The sequence below is a fragment of the Felis catus genome, chromosome B3 (assembly GCF_018350175.1).
Source record: "Felis catus isolate Fca126 chromosome B3, F.catus_Fca126_mat1.0, whole genome shotgun sequence".
In the NCBI taxonomy this organism is placed as follows: Eukaryota; Metazoa; Chordata; class Mammalia; order Carnivora; family Felidae; genus Felis; species Felis catus.
Genome location: NC_058373.1, coordinates 119,015,255 through 119,035,311, shown reverse-complemented (window position 1 = coordinate 119,035,311; position 20,057 = coordinate 119,015,255). Strand labels below are relative to the sequence as shown.

Below are 20,057 nucleotides of genomic sequence, written 5' to 3'. Positions count from 1 at the left end.
TCTGCACAATCAAGTGTGTGAGCTTTAAGGTCACTGAGGCTGTTCTTAGGACCTATTCACTTACTCATATTGTGTCTTAAATATCTGAGCTTGCCAGAAACCTGACCACCCAGTAAGTAACAGTAGTAGTACCTAGACACTCACCAATTTCTCATTCTCCTCTTTGGCTTTTTCCTTTGTTTCATTCAATTGCTGTTTTAGTTTTTCAATCTGTAGAAGTTGGAAATACCGTCAGGAAGGTAAAAAACATTGCTGTGTGTCTTATCTTTATTAAGTAGCCTAGTTTTCACATGATATTAAAACCAATAGGGTTGGAGAGGTAGAGTATGGTAGAAAGAAGAGAAAAGGGGGCATAATTCCATGCCCTTAACCTGCTATTGCCAGTTTCTAAAACCTGGCTATCATCAGAATTGCCTGGGTAACTATTTTTTTTTTATTGTGGTAAAAACCACATTATATTTACCATCTGAACCATTTTTAAGTATATAGTTCGGCAGTGTTGAATATATTCACATTGTTGTGCAATAGATCTCTAGAACTTTTTCATCTTGCAAAACTGGAACTCTATATCATAAAACACTACTTTCTTCTCCTACCTACCCCCCTCCCCAACGCTTTTGACTTTTGACTGCTTCAGATAATTTGTATGAGTAGAATCATACAGTTTGTTCTCTTGTGACTGGCTTATTTCACTTAGCATAATGCCCTTGAAGTTCATCCATGTTGTAGCATGTGATGGGACTTTCTTCTTTTTAAAAAAAATTTTTTTAAATGAGGGTTTTCTTTTTTTTTTAAGTCTGCATATTATTGTATTGTATGTACATATCCATTTTCTTTATCCGTTCATCTGTCAATGGACATTTGGGTTGCTTCCACCTCTTGACTGTGAATAATATTTCAATGAAGGGGGTGCACAAATATCTTTTCAAGCTCTTGCTTTAAATTCTTTTGGAAATACACCCAAAAGTGGATTTCTGGATCATGTGGTAATTCTAGTTTTAATTATTTGAGGAAACTACATACTGTTTTCCATAATGGCTGCACCATTTTACATTCATTCCCACCAACAATGCACAAGGGCTCCAATTTCTCTGCATCTTTCCCAAGGCTTGTTATTTCCTATTTACAGGTGTGAGGTAGGGGCGCCTGGGTGGCTCAGTCGGTTGAGCGTCCGGCTTCAGCTCAGGTCATGATCTCGCGGTCCGTGGGTTCGAGCCCCGCGTCGGGCTCTGTGCTGACAGCTCAGAGCCTGGAGCCTGTTTCGGATTCTGTGTCTCCCTCTCTCTGACCCTCCCCCGTTCATGCTCTGTCTCTCTCTGTCTCAAAAATAAATAAATGTTAAAAAAAAAAATTAAAAAAAATAGGTGTGAGGTAATATCTCACTGTAGTTTTTATTTGTATTTCTCTTATCTGGGTAACTTTTGGAAAAAAGTTTCAAGAGTACAGAGTTCTCATATAGTTTTTACCCAATTTTTCCCATTTGCTTTCCCACTCTATGTATGTATAGATTGATCTATCTAAAATATGTAGAGATGATATACATTTTTTTTTCTGGACGATGAGAGAGGAGGTTTAAGATATCATGCCTCTTTACCCCTAAATACTTTAGAATGTATTTCCATTCTTTTATTTATTTATTTATTTATTTATTTATTTATTTATTTATTTATGGGGGGGGAGGGGCATAGGGAGAGGAAGAGAGAGAACCATAAGCAGGCTCCACACAGGGCTGATCAGATCGTGACCTGAGGTGAAATCAAGAGTCAGACACTTAACCGAGCCACACATTTGCCCCAAAATTCTTTTAGAAGCACAGTAATCAAAATCAGAAAATTTAACATTGATATGCTATTATTTCATCTATAGTCCATATTCAAATTTTGCCAATTGTCCCAGTAGTGTCCTTTATTGCAACTTTTTTTTTTTTTTTTTGGTCCAGGATATAATCCTTGATTATGCATTACATTTAGTTGCCATGTGTACTAGTCTCCTTTAATCTGGAAGTTTCTCAGTCTTTGTCTTTTATGGCATCAACAGTTTTCAAGAATACCAGCTAGAGTTGGGGCTATCTGATGTTTCCCCATGAGCAGATTCAGGTTATGCATTTTTGGCAGGCATACACTGTCTAAGTGATGATGTATTCTTTTCAGTGCATTATATCATAAGGTAACTGATGTTTTCATCAGTTGGTTAAGATTGTGTCTGCTAGGTTTTTCCTTTAAAATTTTTACAAAGTTACAACTTTTCCTTTTGTGATTAAGTAATTTTCAAATTAAGGAAAGATATTTTGAGACTATTAAAAAGTTACAATTTTCCTTTTCTAATTAAGTTAATTTACAAATTAAGGGCAGATATTTTGAGACTATGCAAATATCCTTCTGCTCACCAAACTTTCACCACTAGTTTTAGCATCCACCGATGATTTTTGATGGGATCAATTAATCCCATGGCACCAAATAGTGCCTTTTTCAATTCCACCATTCTTTGGAAATTTAGTGATTTTCTATTCTACTGTATGGACATATTTTATTCAATGGATTATGTTTTACTGTCATTGTTTATTTTGATTGTCTCAGATTTACAGTGGGAGCCCCTTCAAACCAGTACCCGTGCCCTTTAATTTTTTTTTTTTTTACAATTTTATTTTTAAGTAATCTCTACACCCAATTTTGGGTTTGAACTCACAACCCCAAGATCAAAAGTCACATGTGCCACTGACTGAGCCAGCCAGGTACCCACCCTTTATTTTACTTACTTTCTTGCACAAATATTCCAGGCTCATCTTTTACTTTCCCTGCTTGCCTTGGAATCAATCATTTGTCCAAAGATTCTAGTATGTTTTAGTAGGAAACCTGAGTAGCTTATTTATTTTTTTAAGTTTATTTATTTGTTTGAGACAGAGAGAGAGGGAGAGAGATTAAGAGAATCCCAAACAGACTCTGCACTGTCAGTGCAAAGCCCAACGTGGGGCTCAAAATCATGAACTGTGAGATCATGACCTGAACCAAAAACAAGAGTTGGACGCTCAACCAACTGAGCCACCCTGGTGCCCCCTGAGTAGCTTTTTAAACTAAAAACCCCTTGACATGGGTATAGAATCAGAGGATACGTAAGTGAAATATTGTAATTAGACTAGCTTAAGGGAAACCTAAAAATTCTGAAAGATAAATTGAGACAGTCCTAAGTCATATAGGACAGGTGTGAAATATGAGATTTATTTTGTGATTGAACAAACCTTTAAATACAAAAACACACTCTTAAGGAAAATCTCCTAATTTTGTTCAAGATATGTTTCCAAAAAACATTTCATTTCTTTTTTGTTGTTGTTTATTTGAGAGACAGAGAGTGAGCAGGGGACAAACAGAGAGAGGGGGAGAGAGAGAGAATCCCAAGCAGGCTCCACACTCAGCACAGAGCCTGATGTGGGGCTTGATCCCACAATCTCAATATCACGACCTGAGCCCACATTAAGAGTTGGTCGTTCAGGGACACCTGGGTGGCTCAGTCGGTTAAGCATCCAACTTCAGCTCAGGTCATGATCTCACAGTTCATGAGTTCGAGCCCCCCGTTGGGCTCTGTGCTGACAGCTCGGAGCCTGGAGCCTGCTTCGGATTCTGTGTCTCCCTCTCTCTCTGCTCCTCCCCCACTCATGCTCTGTCTGTCTCTCCTTCAAAAATAAATAAAAACATTAAAAAAAAAAAAGAGTTGGTCGTTCAACTGACTGAGCCACCCAGACACCCCTCATTTCTATTATTTCTATAATTAACATGAAATAAGATTATAGACAGTTTATATAAAGCTTAATGACACATTTCTAGGATATGGCAGAATGAGTAACAAAACTATAGGAGAGCTACTTAACTAGGATATATTGAATCTACTATACTTCTTTCTCCCAAGGTAGTCTCTTTGGTTTCAGTAGTCAACCATAATTGTGAGAAAATTATGTTATTTGCTATAGCCAGATGCTAACCTCTGATACACAAAGGCAGATGAAAATCAGGAAATATAAATGATACTCATAAATCAATATCAATTAGCTAATGCAGGCCACAAAGCTTCTATGTAATGAATTTGGAAAATTATTTGACCTAAAACTTATTTTAGAATAATACTTTATAGAAGACAATTTTAATGCCTACTAATGAAAGTAATTTTTAAAATGGAAGTTGCCTATGAAAGAAGGTAAAAAAAATAACAGTAATGCATAAAAAATTACTTTAATATATAAAATCAAGACAAATGTTCAGTAGTCTTTCTGTAATGTGCTTTCACTATCATCTTGAACTTAGTTTTGATTGTTATTAACTTTTTCAAAGTATCAGTATACTCACAAGCCATTCATTCATGCATGCAAAAATATTTTAATGAATGCCTACTATTTGCTAGGCCTACACTACATGCTGGAGGTGTAGCATTGAGGAAAAAAAAAAAAGCCCCCAAATTCTTTACTTCTGTGAGGTTTCATTCTAATCAGAAAAAGAGACAATAAACAAATATATAATTATCATACATATAATATGACAGAAGATAGTAAATATTACAGAGAAAAAACAAGGGAGGTTGTTTTTAACTTTAAGGAGAGTAGTGAGGAAAGGTGTCACTGCAGAGGTGGTATTTGAAAAAGCTATGGAATGAGGCATGAATTTGTATGTCATCCTTATGCTGGAGCCAAGTTTTGCATCACACCAGCATTAATTCCAATGTGTACTGAAGCAAATGCATAAACAATTAAGAATGAGTGAAGGATCATATAAAAGATGCTCAAATGACTAATAATCAGGAAAATATAAATTAAAACAAGATATCAATTTACACCTGTAAAATTGAACAAAAACTAAGTAACATATCAAGTTTTGACAAAAATGTGGTCAAACAGGACCTCACTCTAATACATCACTTGTGATGGCATAAATTGGTATAACCCCTTTGGAGCTCAATTTAAACTCCTGTGAAGCTGAAACAATGCATAACCTCATAATGTAGTAATTTAACTTCTAAGTGTCTACTCTAGAGAAACTCTCCATCATGGACACAAGCAGACATCCACAAGAATATTCACTGAAAGTCTATTTGTAATAATGAAAAAATGGGAGTCTGACTCACAGCGGGTATGGATAAATAAGTTTTGGTTTATTTGCTGGAATATTACAAAGCAGATAAGAATTAAAGAAAAAATAAAGCATGCTCATTATAAATTTTCATTCTTTTATTTTACTTTTTTAATGTTTATTTTTGAGAGAGAGAAAGACAGAGCCTGAGTAGGGGAGGGGCAGAGAGAGGAGACAGAGAATACAAAGCAGGCTCCAGGCTTTGAGCTGTCAGTACAGAGCCTGACAAGAAGCTTGAACTCACAAACCATGAGATCACGACCCCAGCTGAAGTCAGGCGCTTAACTGACTGAGCCACCCAGGTGCCCCAATATAAATTTTTACAAAATAAACTGAATCAGGTGATTTTAATGAATATACCACAAAAACATGATGGTGAGTAAAAAAAAAAAAATGTTGAGAATGCATGATCAATGGTTAAAGTACAAAACCATACATGGGAATGAGCACACCATCCTCAGCATGGTAGAGATTCCCTTAGGTCTCCATGGGGCTCAGAGAGGCAAATGGGAAAGAGAAGAATTTGGAATTACACCTAAATTCCACTTTAACACCTACTAGCTGTGTGACTTTGGGCAAGTTACCTTTCTGAGAGTCAATTTGTAAAACAGGAATGACAATACTGTAGCTACATGCAGTTGTTAAAAGTCCTTAATGAGATAAAAGAGGTAAACTTCCTAGCATAGTGCCTGGCATAAAATAGGGGCTCCAAAATATTGGTTCCCTTCCCTTTTCCTTCCAGATCTAAAATAGTAGCTTTACCCTCAACACTTAGAGTACAGAAAGATAAATTCAAGATTCAACTGGCTAAAAAAAGGAGATTCAGTTTGCTGGGTTCATAATCATGTGATCATGGATTAAAGGTGAATTCCTCTACAAATCATTAAAAGTATTTATCAATATCAAAAACATATAGGTCATATGTTCTTCTTCTTAAAATAAAATGGATCTTAATGTTCCCTTATGACCATCAATCTTTGTTTCAGACAAGAAAACAACAGGACAAGGGCTGAAAATAACAGCCAATTCTAATAGTAAAGTCATTTTGAAATAGCATCCTGAAATAAGTCAGGCAGAGAAAGACAGATACCATATGTTTTCACTCATATGTGGATTCTGAGAAACTTAACAGAAGACCCTGGGGGAGGGGGAGGGGAAAAAGAAAAAAGTTACAGAGAGGGGAGGAGGCAAACCATAAGAGACTCTTAAAAACTGAGAATAAACTGAGGGTTGATGGGGGGTGGGAAGGAAGGGAGGGTGGGTGATGGGCATTGAGGAGGGCACCTGTTGGGATGAGCACCGGGTGTTGTATGGAAACCAATTTGACAATAAATTATATATTAAAAAAATGTGATTTCGGGGCGCCTGGGTGGCTCAGTCAGTTAAGTGGCCGACTTCGGCTCAGGTCATGATCTCACAGTCCATGAGTTCGAGCCCCGCGTCGGGCTCTGTGCTGATAGCTCAGAGCCTGGAGGCTGCTTCTGTTTCTGTGTCTCCCTCTCTCTCTGCCCCTCCCCCATTCACACTTTGTCTCTGCCTTTCAAAAATGAATAAATGTTAAAAATTTTTCTTAATTAAAAAAAATGTGATTTAAATAAATAAATAAAGTAAAAAAAAAAGAAAGAAATAGCATCCTGCTTCAAGTATAACAGAGGTAGTTATTGAGGCTCAGGAGGATTTCTACCTACATACCATATTATCTTTCTCCTGATCCTGCTTCTTCAGGTAACTTAATACAGACATTGTGTCTTTCTCCATTTTATACTGCTGTTTCTTTAACTCCTCATTACTTTTTGCCAGTCTCCGTGAAGTATCACGATACTCAATCCTCGAGAGTTCTGTGACTTCCAGCCTGGCCTCCCAGAGGGAGGCACTGGCCTTGGCTCTGTCCACTGCAGATTCATCAGCTTTTATTACCTTCCTGCGTGGGAAGAGGACATTGACAGCATATAACAGTTACTCTACTATATTAGAATTATACCTTTCTCTTTATTACTTTTTGTTTTGCTTGGCATTGCCTGGCACATATAAGCAAATATTTTTGGATAAATGAGTTAATAGGAAATACACATTTGCTTGATAAGGGAGTTAATTGGGTGACTCTTCTTGGAAGAGGGGAGCTTTGGAGCATAACTCTGAGAGACTGAAAAAACAAAGAAGAAAGGCATGGTAAGTCAAATTCATTTCATAAATCTTCCACATCTTTTCATTTACTTAAAAAAATTTTTTTAAGTTTATTTATTTATTTTGAGAGAGACAGAGACAGTGTGAGTGGGGGAGGAGCAGAGAGAGGGAGGGAGAACTCATGAACTGTGAGATCTTGACCTGAGCCAAAACCAAGAATCAGTTGCTTAACTGACTGAACCACCCAGGTGCCCCTTACTCCTTTTTCTCATATTTGAACGGTCTTTTCTATTCCTACTCACCCAGTTTTAGACCTTGATTCTTGTACTGCAAATCCATTACCTTAGTTCCCCTTCTTTATGATGATACATGCATAGTGTAACTATAACTTTAAGTCCCTTGTTCTGTAATCTTCCACCCACCCCAAACCTAGTTTTGGTTTTGTTGTAGGTTGTTTTGGGGGGGGATTTTCTGGCTAGGCCTTTGACAAAAGATCAAGTCACTTGAACAAGTATGTTAAATACTTTTATCAGCTGGTGCCACATGCACCAGGCTTCAAGGATGGTTGAGAAACAAACCATAATCATTATACAGAGGTAAAGAGGAAATTAATAATAATAAAGTATGGCTTCAAGATTAAGGTGATTAATCTATGCCTCCAAAGATTAAAGGAGAGTTTTTCAAAGTAAAGATTTGTTGTACAAGGAATAACAAAACGATATACCTTATATATAGTAGGCACTGGATATATAAATATTCAGATAATAAGTAAGACTTCACCTGGGGGCGCCTGGGTGGCTTGGTCAGTTAAGCATCAGACTCCTGATTTCAGCTCAGATCATGATCTCAAGGTTCATGGTTTCAAGCCCTGCATTGGGTGCTGCTCTGACCAAGTGCAGAGCCTGCTTGAGATTCTCTCTCTCACCCCCTTTACCCTTCCCCCACTTGTGTGTGTGCTCACACGTGCTCTCTCAAGATAAACTTAAAAAAAAAAAAGACTTCAGTATTTGAACTCTAAATATTTTCATATATAGGTATATGTGGACCTTTCTATACTATCACCCTCCATCCCCAACCCCCTACTCCTGGTTCTCCATTCTTTTCCAGTCCCACTGTTCTCTCCAAATTAAGGCCAGACCCACCTCCAACTCCCTAGCTTGTTATAGCTTTGACCTCCCTTTCCAACATGATTTAGGCAGTAGGGATAGATTGCCTTGCTATAATCATCCAGTTGCTTCCTGAAGGTTATCAGGCCTAACCTGCACAGAGCAGTTGATGCAGATAGGATTTCTCTTAAGAGAATCACTAATACTGACTGTAAAAACAAAGCAGTATTTCTCAAATTGAGTCATGGAAAAATCCAAGGAATAAGAGGTCTGTTACCCTCAATGTTTCTCATTGCTGAAAGATGTACTGTAGATGCATGGTCAAAAATAGAAAACATATGCTAGTGAGTTCCAAGAATTTGAGAATGCGATAAGCCCTTGGCATTTTTATTAAAAATCTTTTTTGTGATGTTTATTTTATTTTTGAGCGAGAGAGACAGAGCGCAAGAGGGGGAGAGGCATAGAGAGAGGCAGACACAGACTCTGAAGCAGGCTCCAGCCTCTGAGCTGTCAGCAAACAGCCCAATGCAGGGCTTGAACTCACAGATTGCAAGATCATGACCTGAGTGGAAGTTGGACGCTTAACCAACTGAACCACCCAGGCGTCCCTATTTTTTTTTTTTAATTTTTAAATTTTGTTTGAGAGAAAGCACGCGTGCATGTGAGCAGGGGAGAGGGGCAGAGGGACAGAATCCTAAGCAGGCTTGATGCTCAGCACGGAGCCTGACATGGGGCTGGATCCTATGACCCTGGGATCATGACCTGAGCCGAAATCAAAAGTTGACTCTCAACCAACTGAGCCACCCAGGCGTCCCATCCCTTGGCACTTTTAAAAAGTACTAGACTGTGCAATTATGTAAAAAAGAAAAAATAACACTGCAAAAGAATACTTATATTAATACATGGAGTGGGGGAGCTACAAGTAAATAGGTACTGTGGGCTATCATTTTATAAAGAAGAAAAAGAATATCCCAAAGGATATTAGTGGTTATCTTCGGATACTGGGGTTACAAGTGATTTTTGTTTTCTGCCTTGACTACCCACATTTCCTAAACTTTCTGTACTGAGTACACATAAACTTTACAAGTTTGGGGGATTCCCTTATGGTCCCATACATAGTGATGCTAGACACCACGTATGATTCCAATGAACCAGTAGAGTCACTCAACAGATCTAGTGGCAATCCAGCAGCAACTCCAAGCCTGCTAGAGCAATACCTACTTCAGGCATTCTGATCAGTTTGGGGAAATCTGAACAATTACCCAATTTGGTCAAATCTTTTAGGTTTTCTTTTGAACCAAAAGGAATCCTTCAAAAGCCCCAAGGAACTACTTCAATCACTCAGAGATTCTCTAGATGTTCAAGATATTCTCAACAACAAAGCAGAGATCTCTCAGGCTAGGGGCAAGACAAAACACAAAAAACAAAAACACACACACACAAAACAAACCCAGAGCATAGCTCCCATGGAAAAAAGAAAAGATTCAAGTTGCAGTATACACAAGCAGACACCTTAATTTTTTTTATTTAACAAATAATAAGCATCCACTATGTTTTAGACTTTTGCTAGGAGCTGGAGATATGGTGAATAATGCTAAGTGCCTATTCTAGAGAAGCTTATAGTCTTTCATTTTTCATTTCATTTATTTATTTATTGTGAGAGAGAGAGAAAGTGTGAGAAGGGCAGGGGCAGAGACAGAGGGAGAGAGAACCCCAAGCAGGCTCTGCACTGTCAGCACAGAGCCTGATGTGGGGCTCGAACTCACAAACCATGAGATCATGACCTGAGCCAAAGTCAGACGCTTAACTGACTGAGCCACCCAGGCGTCCCAAGAGAAGCTTATAGGCTTGAGCAGGGCTTCCTAGTCGTGGCACTACCGACATCCTAAGCCAAATGATTCTTTGTTTGGGGTGCAGGTGGGAGTTGGCCTGGGCACTGCAGGATGTTTAACAGTATCCTTGATCTCTACCCACTGGATGCCGGTAGCACACATCCCTAGATGTGACAACTAAAAATGTCTCTAGATAGTGCCAAATGTCCCCTGGGAGCCAAAATCGCCCCCAGTTGAGAACCACTGTTCTAAAGCAATACAGTCTGATAGAAGTTTCTGTCGTGATGGAAATGTACTATACCTAGGCGGTCCAAAACAGTCACCAGTAGCCTACTGAGCATATGAAATGTAGCCAATACAATTAAGGATCTGAAGTTTTAATTTTAATTAATTTTAGTTTAGTAGCCACAAATGGCTGATCACTACCCTATTGGACAGCGCTGGTCTAGAGGACCTTCAATATACCAAGAAATGTTATTCTGAAGTTTGACCTTCACTTCTAGTGTCAGAACCAATCCTTCCTCCTCATTCCCAGATCTTTTTCTCTCCAGTAGCACCCACCTAGTTCATTTGGTCTTATACTGTATTCTTTGGGAATGTATCTGCTTCCACCGTTAACGTATTACTCATAGGCAGGGGCTGTGTCTAAATTATTCAGGGTCCCACATTGTCTAGGTTGGAGCAGTATGGTTTGGCATGCATTTGGGGAATTTCTGAACAATGCGGGCTGTCCTTTTCAGAAGCGGGGAGAGCAAGAGGACGGCAGTTAGCCAGCTGGCCAGCCCCAGCGTGCAGGCGGCTCCCAGCTCCGAATCATCGGAGGGTAGGCCCAGGGAGACAGGAACCCCGGGTGGCCTCTCCTTACTTCTTGTCTTTGCCTTTGTTCTTGCCTTTCCTTTTGTCCTTTCCCTTAGACGGCATCTCGGCTTCACCAGGGACCCCACTGTAACCGACGCCCGGCCGGCTCCGTTTCTAAGGAAACCAGCACGCCAAGCGGGTAACGTTCCGCCGCAGCCGTTGCCAGTGCGCGCGGAGAGCGCACGCGCCCGTGACGTAGCCCCGACGCCGCCGCCGCCAACGGGCCCCGTCTGCGGGCCGGGCGCGGGGGGGGGCGGGGCGGAGGTCGTGTGGAGGGCGGGCGGCCGCGCCGAGCGGCGCGCGCGCGCGCGGTGAGTGTGCGGGCCGCAGAGGCGCTAGAGTCGGCCCCGGGACGGGGCTGGGTGGCCTAGTGGGGGCTCGAAGCGGGCCCGTCCGGGGCAGCGGCGTGGCGTCCTGCAGGCCGGGCGTTTCCGGCGGCGCGACGGTCGTTGCGCCCTCACCTCAGGAGGCTTGCTTCCCTGCGGGCCTGGCTTCCCCGCCGCGGTGGTCGGAGCGCCACCCCGCGCCGGCTTTACAGCGTTTCGCGTCCTGCAGGCGCGTCCGCCCCTTGCCTCACACCACAGCCAGCGTGGCTGCAGCCGCCTGCGCCGCCTCAGCCTCTCCCGAAGCTGCCCTGACTCTCGGTTTCCTTATCCCACTCCTGGCTTCTAACTCTGGCTAATTATGTAAGGGACGGCGCATCCGGCGGACTTCCGAGGCCAAACACATTTCGATGAGGCCGTTGAGGATTTTTCCCAGGGCGGTGGTTGGGAGTGAGGCTGGCATAGTGCTGTCACCTGGGGTGGGAGAGGCTCCGGCGGGGAGAAAAGTGCTGTCAGCTGGGGTGGGAGAGGCGGCGGGGCCACGAGGAGAGCTCGGGGGGCAGGCCCTCCGCCCCATTCCATGTGCCCGAGCCTGCCCACCCAGAACAGCCCCTGATTCCCTTTTTGCTGATGCTTGACTCGTCCGCAGCCCCCTTTTCTGCAGGTTGCCTAAAGTTGGAACCTCTTGCCTTTTGGTGTTTTCTTCCCCTGGGCACACGAATGGAAAGGAGTACTCAAAAGTATTGTTCTCCTTTTTCAGAGGACCTTTGTAATTATGCCTTCATTCAGTGAGAGTTAGTCTTTGAGGACGATCGGAACTCTGGGTGCCAAGACAACGGTTAGGAAATTTGCAGAAGCTCTGCTCTGCGTCATTCTTCATTTCGAATGGAATTTAAAGTTTCTTTTAAGACTTCTTTGTACATCTTCCCTCTCCATGTCTTTAGGGAGAACTTAATCCCTACACCTCTTCCAGAGGTCTTTGGCCTAATGTCCCCCTCCTTTTTTTTTTTTTTTTTTTTTCTTTCTCTTTGATTATGTAGTTTGTTTTTGAATTGTGTGGATAGAGGGAACATGCTGATTTGCAATAAGCGCTAAAAATCTTTTAAGAATTTTTTTTGTAATGTTTTTATTTTTTGAGAGAGACAAGAGTGTGAGCGGGGGAGGGGCAGAGAGAGAGGGAGACGATCCGAGGCAGGCTCCAGGCTCTGAGCTATCAGCACAGAGCCCAGTGGGCGGGGGGAGAGGCGGGCTCAAACTCAGAAACTGTGAGATACGACCTGAGCTAAAGTCAGATGCTTAATCGACTGAGCCACCCAGGCGCCCCGAAAATCTTTTTAGACCTACTGTGTGTTAACATGATCTTAGCTTTCTCTCTCTTTTTTGTTTTTGTTTTTGAGTATAGTTGACTCGCAGTGCTACATTAGTTTCAGGTGATTCACTTTCTCTAGGCGTTATGCTCACCACAAATGTAGCTACTATAAGTCACTATGGTGCTATTACGGTATCAGTGACTATATTTCCTATGCCTTAACTTATTCCCTAAGTCCCTTTTATTCCCATGATTTATTCATTGCATAACTGGAAGCCTGCGTCTCCCACTCCCCTTCACTTGTTTTGCCCAACCCTCCACCCCCTGCCCTTTGGTAGCTTACTGTATTTCTGGTGCATTTTCTGTTTGTATGCCTCACTCTGATGGGTCCTTGGTGGAATCACCATGCATTGAAGGGGTTTCCTCTGATATGGAATTCATAAAGTTATGATGAGTTTTTGTCTAAGGTTCTGAAGATGTACCCTGTTGATAACTGGCAGAAAACAGAGGTTAGGGCATCTTCTATCACGGGCTGTATATTTGGAATTCATTCTAAAAATTGGTTACTGTACAATACTTAAGTCAGTCCAAGACTTTCCTTGTTTGAACACAGGCCTATAGACTCATTTATAAAATGAAAATTTGATTGTAATGAGATTTCTTGATAGACACATACTTTAATTGCATGCACTTTGTAGTTATTTAATCATACATTTTTATTGACCATAAGTTTGATTTGTAGTTAAAACTGTTGTGATATGAGTATGGCTAAGAGAAAGGCCTATATTTATACTATAGTAGAAGTGGGTCTAGAGTCTTCAGTCTTCTGAACCTCCGCATTCTCTGCCAAAGAACTTGATGTTATTCAGTCATCTATTAGTAAGAAACATCTGACGATACAGATAGTAGAGTAGGAAGTTGCTATTTAGCAATTAATCTGGTAGTATTCCATAATTTCTGGTAGGTTTACTGTGAAGTTTCAGGATTATCTTGCTGAATAAATTTTCTTTGATTTTAGAATACTAATGCTTTTAAAACTTGAAATAATCCACTTAATGTTTTGTTGATTTGGCTTTACAATTCTTTTTTCCCCCAGTTTGCGTAGTACCTACTCAACATAGAAGTGTGGAGTGTCTTGGCTGAATCCTCATGCAGACAAGATCATTATGGTCCTAGTAGGTAGGACAAGTATCCTGATAGAAGGTAACATCTCTGCTATCTTAAAGCTGTAAATGTACTTCATAGACTTCTGGGTGGTTTTTGTTGTTTTTCTTTCTGAATTGGACTCTCTGTCTTTACCAAATGATAACTTTTATCTTGTTGATGGTAATGTCAAGTGTGGAGTTGTTAAAAAAAAAAAAAAAAGCCAAATAACATAGGACTGTGTATCAGAATATATGGTATTTCTGATTTTTTCTTCTAGTGGTTCCCAAATAGGATTTACTCTGTAAAGTCATCTGTGGCTTTATTCTGGCTTAACCTGAGGACCCTAGTTTACACGCCTAATTCATCCTTGAAATCACATGATAGCAGATGTGACTCTAGGTGGAAGTGAGTAGGTGAACAAACAGCTTTTGATTTTGTTTTCACTTAGCATTTAGAATCATGCATAAATATATTATCCAAACTATGTCTGAAGTGACTGACGAGTATTTCTGAATATCATGGGGAGTGACTTACTTTCATCTTTTTTATTGCACGTTGTACAAATACAGAATTCTATTAAATAGGTATTATATTGTGATGTGGACTAGTTCACGTCCTTGCAGGGGATAAGGAATCCTTGACATCAAATATTTACTGTTACCGATTTTGAAATCTGTGTTTTTTTGTTGTTTTTTTTTTTACCATTGACTTCTATTTTTATACAAAATGTGTTGCTACAGAATTATTACCACTGGCAATTTATTTGCAAAATATCCAATTTTTATTAGTTGTCCATTCTGACAAAGCCATTACACAGGACTAAAAGTTCTCTAAGAAAAATAATACACCAAAATTTCAGGCTCACTTATCTGTACTTTGATTTCATGGATCTGTTAGATGTTCATTTAAGAAACGTTTAGTGACGGGACACCTGGGTGGCTAAGTCCATTAAGCATCTGGCTTCAGCTCAGGTCATGATCTCATAGTTTGTGGGTTTGAGTCCTGCATTGGGCTCTGTGCTAACAGCTCACAGCCTGGAGCCTGCTTTGGATTCTGTGTTGCCCTCTCCCTCCTGCTTGTGCGCTCTCTCTCTCTCTCTCTCAAAAATAAACATTAAAAAAAAAGAGGGGCACCTGACTGGCTCAATCGGTTAAGTGTCTGACTTTGGCTCAGGTCATGGTGTCACAGTTTGTGAGTTCGAGGCCCACGTCGGGCTCTGTGCTGACAGCTCAGGGCCTGGAGCCTGCTTCGGATTCTGTGTCTCCCTCTCTCTCTGCTCTTCCCCTGCTCACATGGTGTCTCTCTCTCAAAAATAAATAAAGAGGGTGATGGGCATTGAGGAGGGCACCTGTTGCGATGAGCACTGGCTGTTGTATGGAAACCAATTTGACCATAAATTTCATATTAAAAAAAAATAAAGATTAAAAATTTTTTTTTTAAAAGAAAGAAACATTTAGGGAGGAGGTGCCTCACTGGCTCAGTCAATAGACCATGTAACTCTTGGTCTCAATGTTGTAAGTTTGAGCCCCACATTGGATGTAGAGCTAACTTAAAAATAAAATCCTAAAGAAAGAGAAATGTTTAATGAGTACCAACTTGTATACCATGCTACCTGATAGCTTGAGGGCTACAAGCCTTCAGGTGGCTTACAGTCAGGTGTGTAAAGTAGTGACCTGAACAGTGATCTCCGAGAGTGTATAAAGTAGTGACCCAAACAGTGATCTCCGAGAGTACAAAATTTCACTGGCACCTATATACAAACAGTTAACAAAAAAACAAAAACAAAAACAAACAAAAAACCACCAAGCAGTGATGGATAAGGGGAACGTGGCATGGACAATAAGTGCTGTAGGAATTTGGTGGTATGGAAGATTGTCATATTCAGAGAAAGTTTGCAGAAGGCGGTGGGCTGAAAAGAAGAGGGAAGGCTTTCTGGAAAGGTAGAATCATGTGAGCAAAATTCAGTGTGTATTAGAGACAATGAAGTGTTTAACTAGAGCAGTGGTTCCCAAAGTGTGTTCCGTGGACAAGTAGCATCAGCATCACCTGGGAACTTGTTACAGATTAGAAATGGAAGTTCTCGGGGCGCCTGGGTGGCGCAGTCGGTTAAGCGTCCGACTTCAGCCAGATCACGATCTCGCGGTCCGTGAGTTCGAGCCCCGCGTCGGGCTCTGGGCTGATGGCTCAGAGCCTGGAGCCTGTTTCCGATTCTGTGTCTCCCTCTCTCTCTGCCCCTCCCCCGTTCATGCTCTGTCTCTCTCTGTCCCAAAAATAAAAAATAAACGTTGAAAAAAAAAATTTAAAAAAAAGAAATGGAAGTTCTCAGGCCATACTTGAGACATGCTGAATCAGAACGGGCGTGAGGCACACCAGTCTGTGTTTTAACAAACCCTCCAGGTGATTCTGATACAGCCTAAAGTTTGAAAACTGCTAGACTAGAGCAGAGGGTTCTTATATAAAAATAGTGGGCAAAAGACTTTGGTAAGTTAGCCTGGGATTCACAGTGATGGACTTCAAATGTTAGGGAGTTTGTCCTTTATCCTACAGAGCAGAGTCACCAACTTGTAACTTGATGGCTGGATTTGGCTCATAGATGTGCTTTGCCTGGCCTGCACAGTGGTTTCTGCGTTTTTTAAATTTTTAAATGGAATTAGTTGTCACTATTTAAAAACCAAATTCTACAAAGAAATCTATACTTTCAGCTTATCTTGAAAAATCAGAAGACCTGGAAGTACTGGACCTATCTTTCATTGTGGCAGCAATTTGTGGCAGCAGCAAGCAGCTGCCAGCGTAGGTAGGATATGTACTCTCTAGTTTGTCATTGTCCCCACCACTTCCTGTTGGTTTGCAACTTTACTCACATTTCCTGCTTGGCCCCAGTAAGTATTTAGGTATTTGAGTTTGTGCCTTCTGTAATACATAGTGGGAAATTAATGAAAGTTTTAAAGAGAGTGAGGAGGGGAGCCTGGGTGGCTCAGTCAGTTGAGCATCTGACTCTTGATTTCAGCTTAGGTCATGATCACAGGGTTGTGGGATTGAGTCCCAAGTTGGGCTTCACACTGAACATGGAACCTGCTTAAGTTTCTCTCTCTCTCTCTCTCTCTCTCTCTCTCTCTCTCTCTCTCTCTCTCTGTCTCTCTGCTCCTCTTCCCTGCTCATGCGCTCTCTAAAAATAAAAAATAAAAAGAAAAAAGAAAATGAGGTGAGTTATGTATTGTGATACTATGTACTCATTCAACAAACATTGGTTAGTTAAACATATATGCCAGGTTGGATAGTGTTCAAAGGTCAATGAATTCCTGACATGCTGTGGGTTAAAATCTAGTGGGAAGATGATGAAAACATTTTAGGAAAACATTGGCATATATTTGAGAACAGAGACATCGGTGATTGGAAGACGATTTAAGAAGCTGTAATAGTCCAAGTCTGAAGTAATAAAGGCCAGGATTTAGATATTAACAGGAGGACTAGGAGGTAAGCAAGAGAAAAAGATGAGAAAGATACTGCAAAGGAAAAATCACCAGTTCTTGATGATAGTTGGAATATAGAAGGTATAAGAGAGAAGAATTCAAAGATGATGAGGATTTTGAGTTGTGAATTAGGAAATCTGTGATGCCACTAACAGAAAAGGAAATAAGAGTGTCTATTTAACTCTCTCTATGTGTATAGTACAAGGGTGCCAAGGAATGGGGGCATTTGGAGATGCCAGTTTGAAGTGTCTCTTATTTTGAGTTTAGTGTATTGACATACACACAATATTAAGTGTTTTTAAAAGGAAAACTTAATTGAAATGTCAAGATTGCGTGTTTAAATTCTTTTTTTTTTTTATGTTTATTTTTGGGAGAGCGCAAGTGGGGAAGGGACAGAGAGAGGGGGACAGAGAATCTGAAGTGGGCTCTACACTGACAGGCTGCAGTAAGCCCGACATGGGGCTTGAACCCATGAACCACAAGATCATGTCCTGAGCCAAAGTCAGATGCTCAACCAGCTGAGCCACCCAGGAGCCCCAAGATTGCATGCTTAGAAGTAGATACCACTTATTCCATCCTTGGATTCCAAGAGCATACTGGGGGAAGTTTTTAAGTTATAGTCAACAAAATGTATGAAGACCTTTCTTAAAAACGTTTTGTTTTGGGGGCCCTATATTTTCAACCTTGTTTGAATCCTCTCTTGAATGTATAATTTTCAGATTTATGTTGCATAGGTAAGTTTCTCTTTCTGGAAGAATGGAAGATACTTTATAAATTCAAAGCTTAAATATGTATTGTGAGTATCAGTACTACCCTTCAGAGTTTAAATCGTAATTGGCTGTGTACCCATGAGATATACCAAGAATGAAGTGTAATAACTGTTGCTCCACTAAAATAGTAACTAGTAGCCAGTGTTTTTCCTCTTATGATCTTATATTTGGTTCTATCTGCCTTTTTTTTTAAAGTAATCTATGCCCAATGTGGGGCTTGAGCTCATGACTCTGAGATCAAGACTTGCATGCTTTACTGCCTGAGCAAGCCAGGCACCTCCCATATGCTTTTTTAAAAAAAGTTTTTACTGGGGCAGCTGGGTGGTTGGTAAGTTAAGCACCTGACTCTTGATATTGGCTTAGGTCATGATCTTGCTGTCCTGGGATGGAGCCCCATCTCAGGCTCCAAGAATTGAGTGTTAGAACCTGCTTGGGATTCTTTCTCTCCCTCTCTCTCTCTCTGCTTGTCCCCTGCTCACATGTGCTTGTGAGCTCTCTCTCTCAAAATAAATAAACACTAAAAATTTTTTAAAAATAAAAAGTTTTTATTCTGGTAAAATATATTACATAAAAATTGCCATTTTAACCATTCTAAGTGTTCAATTCAGTGATATTATCTTCACAGTGTTTTATAATCATCACTGCTGTCTTATTTCCAAAACTCTGTCATCACCCTAAACAGAAACTCTGGACTTGTTAAGCAGTAACTCCATTCTCCCCTCCCCTCAATCCCTGATAACCTCTAATCTAATTTCTGTCTGTCTGAATTTACCTCGTCTAGATATTTTGTATAATTGGAATCATATATGTCTTTTTGTATCTGGCTTCTTTCACTTAGCATAATGTTTTTAAGATTCATTCATATTTGTAGCATGAATCAGAATTTCATTCCTGGCTTTTTTTATAAGTTTAAGTAATCTCTACACCCAGTGTGGGGCTCGAACTCATAACCCCGAGATCAAGTCACATGCTTTTCTGACTGAGCCAGCCAGGTGCCCCATTCCTTCCCATTCCTTCTTACAGATAAATAAAATTTTATTGGATATATGGTCATGTTTTATTTACATATCTATTGATGGACACTTGGATTGTTTCCACCTCTGGTGGTTGTGAATAATGCTCTAGGAACATTGGTGTAGAAATATTTGAGTCCCTATCTTCAATTCTTGTGGATATGTACCTCGGACCAGGATTGGCTTGGTCCCTTGTAACCATGTACTCATACATGGATAGTAAGTGGCTGCTCTTGATCACACTGTGGAACGCACAACTTGTTTTGTTTCTTAAACCTTTATTTTTTTGTTTATAATTTATTTATAATAAATACAAATTTATTTATTTATTTATTTATTTATTTATTTATTTAGAGAGAGAGAGAGAGAGAGAGAGAGAGAGAGAGAGACAGAACAATGCAAGTGTGGGAAGGGCAGAGAGAGAGGGAGAGAGAGAGTCCCAAGCAGCTCTGCACTGCCAGCACAGAGCCTGATGCAGAGCTTGAACCCACGAAACTGAGATCATGACCTGTGCCAAAACCAAGAGTTGACACTTAACTGACAGAGCCACCCAGGCACTCCATACAACTTCTTACTTGAATTCTTTACAGCCAAAAAAAAGACTCGACTAAGTGCAAAGCTAGATTTTATCCACTTTTTTTATGGATTAGCTCCTTAGTCACTGCCTCCCATACATTTACACACATACATTTATACAAAAATATACACTACCTTTTGGAGGGAGTGTGACTTGCCTCCCTTGGCTGTTGCTGATTTTATAAACAAGTGACTTTATAAGAGTGGCTGTGGTTGTAGTTTGAATAAGAAGAAAGTATGGAAGAGGAGAAAGAGCCCAAGAGTACTAAACTGCAAGTCAGGTGATGAGTATGGTGATCTGGTTTCCAAAGACTGAATAGTTGGAAACAAGTGTGGAAAGAGATAATTGCATCAAAAATAAGCATGCTGATGAGAGAAAAGAGAGAACTTTGCTCTTATGATTATCCACGTCCATCTTC

General features: G+C 40.5%; 2 protein-coding genes across 27 annotated transcripts in view; one reads left to right on the top strand and one right to left on the bottom strand.

The window, feature by feature from the left end:
• The window catches only part of BBOF1 (basal body orientation factor 1), a 56,643-nt gene extending 45,470 nt beyond the window's left edge, over window positions 1-11,173 (bottom strand). For 7 of the 9 annotated variants that reach the window (XM_045060211.1, XM_045060213.1, XM_006932987.5 and 4 more), the window contains exons 1-3: window positions 11,039-11,173; window positions 6,804-7,032; window positions 145-210 (exon numbers count right to left, since the gene is read on the bottom strand). In XM_045060211.1, coding sequence (XP_044916146.1) covers window positions 145-210; window positions 6,804-7,032; window positions 11,039-11,094 — 351 coding nt within the window. In that variant the 5' untranslated portion in view covers window positions 11,095-11,173. The other 2 variants (XM_045060216.1, XM_045060215.1) reach the window with 2 other exon arrangements.
• The window catches only part of ENTPD5 (ectonucleoside triphosphate diphosphohydrolase 5 (inactive)), a 53,963-nt gene continuing 40,967 nt past the window's right edge, over window positions 7,062-20,057 (top strand). For 3 of the 18 annotated variants that reach the window (XM_023255833.2, XM_023255834.2, XM_023255829.2), the window contains exons 1-2: window positions 11,275-11,342; window positions 13,760-13,866. The gene's annotated coding sequence lies outside the window, so the exon portion shown is untranslated. Of the gene's footprint in view, window positions 7,281-11,084; window positions 11,171-11,272; window positions 11,343-11,372; window positions 11,718-11,783; window positions 12,193-13,759; window positions 13,867-14,086; window positions 14,215-16,511; window positions 16,604-20,057 lie in introns of those variants that run through there. The other 15 variants (XM_023255839.2, XM_023255835.2, XM_023255846.2 and 12 more) reach the window with 12 other exon arrangements.